Below are 5563 nucleotides of genomic sequence, written 5' to 3'. Positions count from 1 at the left end.
CTCACCACGGCAGGGGAGGGGATGTGGATGATGGAGATCGATCGCGGGCGGATGTGGTTCACCAGCTGACACAGTGTCACCCCATTGGTCAACGCCTCTCCCAGATCCTCCGGTAACACTCGGTTCAACCGTGACTCAATGTTCTGTCACCAAAAGACACCAATCACGGGGTTAGATACAGAGTAAAGCTCCCTGTACACTGTCCCATCAAACGCTCCCAGGGCAGGTACAGGGGGTTAGATACAGAGTAAAGCTCCCTCTACACTGTCCCATCAAACACTCCCAGGGCAGGTACAGCACGGGGTTAGATACAGAGTAAAGCTCCCTCTACACTGTCCCATCAAACACTCCCAGGGCAGGTACAGCACGGGGTTAGATACAGAGTAAAGCTCCCTCTACACTGTCCATCAAACACTCCCAGGGCAGGTACAGCACGGGGTTAGATACAGAGTAAAGCTCCCTCTACACTGTCCCATCAAACACTCCCAGGGCAGGTACAGCACGGGGTTAGATACAGAGTAAAGCTCCCTCTACACTGTCCCATCAAACACTCCCAGGGCAGGGTACAGGGGGTTAGATACAGAGTAAAGCTCCCTCTACACTGTCCCATCAAACACTCCCAGGGCAGGTACAGCCCGGGGTTAGATACAGAGTAAAGCTCCCTCTACACTGTCCCATCAAACACTCCCAGGGCAGGTACAGGGGTTAGATACAGAGTAAAGCTCCCTCTACACTGTCCCATCAAACACTCCCAGGGCAGGTACAGGGGGTTAGATACAGAGTAAAGCTCCCTCTACACTGTCCATCAAACACTCCCAGGGCAGGTACAGCACGGGGTTAGATACAGAGTAAAGCTCCCTCTACACTGTCCATCAAACACTCCCAGGGCAGGTACAGGAGGTTAGATACAGAGTAAAGCTCCATCTACACTGTCCCATCAAACACTCCCGGGGCAGGTACAGGGGGTTAGATACAGAGTAAAGCTCCCTCTACACTGTCCCATCAAACACTCCCGGGGCAGGTACAGGGAGGGGAAACCAGTTAGCTGAAGCTCGCGATACACCCCTTTGCTCCACAACCCTCAACACCCTTAGCTCAAAAAACACATCCATACCAGAACTAACAATTAATTGAGGTAGCGTTGCCGTTTGTGGGAGCTTGCTGTGCGCAAATTGTCTGCTGCGTTTCCTATATTACAATAGTCATCACAGGCAGTCCCTCGAAGCGAGGATAACTTGCTTCCACGCCAGAAAGGGATGAGTTCACAGGTGTTTCAATGAAGGACCTAATATTCCAGATCCCGAACTACATCGTGAAGGGTGGAAGATGCCTGTGGGTGGATTTTTTTAACGTGGGGTGACCGTTGCACACCAGCCACCACACGGGGCTTGACAGAGCGAGGTCTTGGTCCAGTGGCAAGGGTTAACCAGGACGACTGGAGACCAGCTCTGCTGCACGGACCCAGTGCGCGCACATATCGCACAGTGTGGGCTGGGCCCGTGCTGCCCCTGGGCCCTCGCCCCTCCTGGACCCCGATCACATCGCTCCACGATCGCGCGCCCTCCCCGCTCCTGCTGTACCTGCCCGCGCTCCAATCACCGAGCTGGACCTTGATGACGTCCAATCTGCAGCGGAAGGAGCGTGCGGCAAACCAGTCCCACCCTCCCTTTCCCTCAACCACTGTCTGTCCCGCCTGTGACAGAGACTGTAATTCCCGTATCGGACTGTCAGCCACCTAAGGACTCATTTTAAGAGTGGAAGCAAGTCTTCCTCGATTCCGAGGGATGGCCCGTGATGACGAATGTCATGACAGGTGCTATAAAAATGCAGGTCACTCCCCCTCCCTCCCTCCATTGCTGTAGGAGAAGCTGTAGTTTGAGATGGACAGTGGAGGGGCCCCGGGTGTGAGTGACCCTCAGTGCCCCTCAATGACCCACCTTGCGTAGCTGGGCAGTCAGCTCCGGCTCGCCCCTCTGCTCCACACTCCGCTGTCGCTCTGCGGGCCGCGAGTCCGTGGGCGCCTCCGGGAACGTGTAGGGGGGACTCTGTGGGGAGCCCGGACTCAAAACTGGGGGAAACAGACGGCGAGTGAGAAGGCAACAGTAACCTGGTCTCTCAGAGTCAGCACGGATTTGTTGAGGGGAGGTCGTGACGGATTATAACTTGATTGAATTTTTTGAGGAGGTAACCAGGAGGGGCGATGAGGGCAGTGTGTATGATGTAGTGTATATAGATTTTAGCAAAGCTTTTGATAAGGTCCCACGTGGCAGACTGGTCACAAAAGTAAAAGCCCCATGGGATCCAGGGCAAAGTGGCAAGTTGGACCCAAAATTGGTTCAGAGACAGGAAGCAAAGGGTGATGGTTGACGGGTGTTTTTGTGACTGGAAGGATGTTTTCCGTTGGGGTTCTGCAGGCCTCAGTGCTGGGTCCCTTGCTTTTTGCGACTTGGACTTGAATACAGGGGGTATGATTTAGAAGTTTTCAGATGATACTAAGATCGGCCGTGTGGTCAATAATGAAGAAAGCTACGGACAGCAGGAAGATATCGATGGACTGGTCAGGTGGGCAGAGCAGTGGCAAATGGAGTTCAAATGGAGAAGTGTGAGGTGATGCATGTGGGGAGGGCTAACAAGGCAAAGGGAACACACATTAAATGGTAGGACACTGAGAAGTGTAGAGGAACACAGGGACCTGGGAGTGCAGGTCCACAGATCCCTGAAGGTAGCAGGCCAGGGGGATAAGGTGGTTAAGAAGGCACACAGAATACTTGCCTTTATTAGCCGAGGCATGGAATACAAGAGCAGGGAGGTTATGCTTGAACTGTATAAAACACTGGTTAGGCCACAGCTGGAGTACTGCGTGCAGTTCTGGTCACCGCATTACGGGAAAGATGTGATTGCACTGGAGAGGGTGCAGAGGAGATTTACCAGGATGTTGCCGGGACTGGAGAGTTTTAGTGATGAGGAAAGATTGTGGATAGGCTGGGGTTGTTTTCTTTGGAACAGAGGAGGCTGAGGGGAGACCTGATTGAGGTGTATAAAATGATGAGGGGCTTGGATAGAGTGGATAGGACGGACCTGTTTCCCTTGGCAGAGGGGTCAACAACCAGGGGGCATAGATTTAAAGTAATTGGGGGGAAGTTTAGAGGGGGATTTGAGGGGAAATGTCTTCAGCCAGAGGGTGGTGGGGGTCTGGAACTCACTGCCTGAAAGGGTGGTAGAGGCAGAAACCCTCACCACATTTAAAAAGTACCTGGATGTGCCCCTGAAGTGCCGTAACCTGCAGGGCTACGGACCGAGAGCTGGAAAGTGGGATTGGGCCGGGTGGCTCTTGGTCGGCCGGCGCGGACACGATGGGCCAAAATGGCCTCCTTCCGTGGGGGAAAGAGGGGTAGAAGGGGGGAAAGAGGGGTAGAAGGGGGGAAAGAGGGGTAGAAGGGGGGAAAGAGGGGTAGAAGGGGGGAAAGAGGGGTAGAAGGGGGGAAAGAGGGGTAGAAGGGGGGAAAGAGGGGTAGAAGGGGGGAAAGAGGGGTAGAAGGGGGGAAAGAGGGGTAGAAGGGGGGAAAGAGGGGTAGAAGGGGGGAAAGAGGGGTAGAAGGGGGGAAAGAGGGGTAGAAGGGGGGAAAGAGGGGTAGAAGGGGGGAAAGAGGGGTAGAAGGGGGGAAAGAGGGGTAGAAGGGGGGAAAGAGGGGTAGAAGGGGGGAAAGAGGGGTAGAAGGGGGGAAAGAGGGGTAGAAGGGGGGAAAGAGGGGTAGAAGGGGGGAAAGAGGGGTAGAAGGGGGGAAAGAGGGGTAGAAGGGGGGAAAGAGGGGTAGAAGGGGGGAAAGAGGGGTAGAAGGGGGGAAAGAGGGGTAGAAGGGGGGAAAGAGGGGTAGAAGGGGGGAAAGAGGGGTAGAAGGGGGGAAAGAGGGGTAGAAGGGGGGAAAGAGGGGTAGAAGGGGGGAAAGAGGGGTAGAAGGGGGGAAAGAGGGGTAGAAGGGGGGAAAGAGGGGTAGAAGGGGGGAAAGAGGGGTAGAAGGGGGGAAAGAGGGGTAGAAGGGGGGAAAGAGGGGTAGAAGGGGGGAAAGAGGGGTAGAAGGGGGGAAAGAGGGGTAGAAGGGGGGAAAGAGGGGTAGAAGGGGGGAAAGAGGGGTAGAAGGGGGGAAAGAGGGGTAGAAGGGGGAAAGAGGGGTAGAAGGGGGGAAAGAGGGGTAGAAGGGGGGAAAGAGGGGTAGAAGGGGGAAAGAGGGGTAGAAGGGGGGAAAGAGGGGTAGAAGGGGGGAAAGAGGGGTAGAGGGGGGGGAGAGGGGTAGAGGGGGGGGAGAGGGGTAGAGGGGGGGGGAGAGGGGTAGAGGGGGGGGAGGGGTAGAGGGGGGGGGAGGGGTAGAGGGGGGGGGAGGGGTAGAGGGGGGGGGAGAGGGGTAGAGGGGGGGGGAGGGGTAGAGGGGGGGGGAGAGGGGTAGAGGGGGGGGGAGAGGGGTAGAGGGGGGAGAGGGGGGGGGAGAGGGGTAGAGGGGGGGGGAGGGGAGGGGTGGAAGGGGGAGAGGGGGGGGTGAGACGAGGAGGAACGAACCCGTGCTGCTCTTCAGGTTGGACCGAGTGGACGATCGGAAGAGGAAACTGCTCGGCCGATGAGTGGAGCCCGATTCTTTGGGCGATGTGGGCGCAGTACTGGAGGCAGACGGAGGCGTGTGATCTGCGAACAACAGGCGGAATTCAGCCACACCGACACCGAGAGAGAGAGAGAGAGAGGCACACACACGCGCGATCCTCACCTGGTCGAAGAGCTGTGGTCGCCATGCCGCCGGACACATTTGGGAGGCGCCCCTCGCTCTGCAAACACAGAATAAACGTTGAACATCAGAGAGCGAGCCTTGCTGGGAGCGGACCGCAGGGTCAGAGACCAACGTCCGGCTCAGAGCCAGTGACCAGGACCCAGGCCCGCGCCCAACACACGCTCCTGTTATCGGGGAAATTGCAACATCCCAGGGTCCCTGGGCCTCCCGACAGGCATCACAGCCCTGGTCACACTGCCCAAAAACAGGCTTCCAGCTCGGGCAGGGGTCCTGCTCTTAGTCATTATCGGGAGAGGGGGGGAGAGAGAGAGAGAGAGAGAGAGAGAGAGACGGGGGGGGAGGAGAGAGAGAGAGAGAGAGAGAGAGACGGGGGGGAGGAGAGAGAGAGAGAGAGAGAGAGAGAGACGGGGAGGAGGAGAGAGAGAGAGAGAGACGGGGGGGAGGAGAGAGAGAGAGAGAGAGAGAGAGACGGGGGGGAGGAGAGAGAGAGAGAGAGACGGGGGGGAGAGAGAGAGAGAGAGAGAGAGAGAGAGAGACGGGGGGGAGGAGAGAGAGAGAGAGAGACGGGGGGGAGGAGAGAGAGAGAGAGAGAGAGAGAGAGAGAGACAGGGGGGAGGAGAGAGAGAGAGAGAGACGGGGGGGAGGAGAGAGAGAGAGAGAGAGAGACAGGGGGGTGGGGGGTCAATTCTCGTACCTTGCTGTGCAGAGACTGTGAGCTTGTGCTGTTCCCAGAGTAGCCACTAGAGGGAGGCAAGAAACCAGTTATTAGACACAGACCCAAACACCCG

General features: G+C 56.9%; 2 protein-coding genes across 3 annotated transcripts in view; one reads left to right on the top strand and one right to left on the bottom strand.

Annotated features, from left to right (window-relative positions):
* Positions 1-5563, top strand: part of LOC139232695 (profilin-1-like) — a 762729-nt gene that overhangs the window by 575820 nt on the left and 181346 nt on the right. The window lies entirely within an intron of this gene.
* The window catches only part of LOC139233054 (DISP complex protein LRCH3-like), a 37632-nt gene that overhangs the window by 1798 nt on the left and 30271 nt on the right, over positions 1-5563 (bottom strand). The window contains exons 13-17 of the mRNA XM_070863574.1: positions 5470-5515; positions 4755-4812; positions 4553-4675; positions 1938-2068; positions 6-143 (exon numbers count right to left, since the gene is read on the bottom strand). Coding sequence (XP_070719675.1) covers positions 6-143; positions 1938-2068; positions 4553-4675; positions 4755-4812; positions 5470-5515 — 496 coding nt within the window. The remainder of the gene's footprint in view (positions 1-5; positions 144-1937; positions 2069-4552; positions 4676-4754; positions 4813-5469; positions 5516-5563) is intronic.

The sequence above is a fragment of the Pristiophorus japonicus genome, chromosome 20, assembly GCF_044704955.1.
Source record: "Pristiophorus japonicus isolate sPriJap1 chromosome 20, sPriJap1.hap1, whole genome shotgun sequence".
In the NCBI taxonomy this organism is placed as follows: Eukaryota; Metazoa; Chordata; class Chondrichthyes; family Pristiophoridae; genus Pristiophorus; species Pristiophorus japonicus.
The sequence above is the reverse complement of the archived record's forward strand: the minus strand, read 5'-3'. Positions and strand labels throughout refer to the sequence as shown.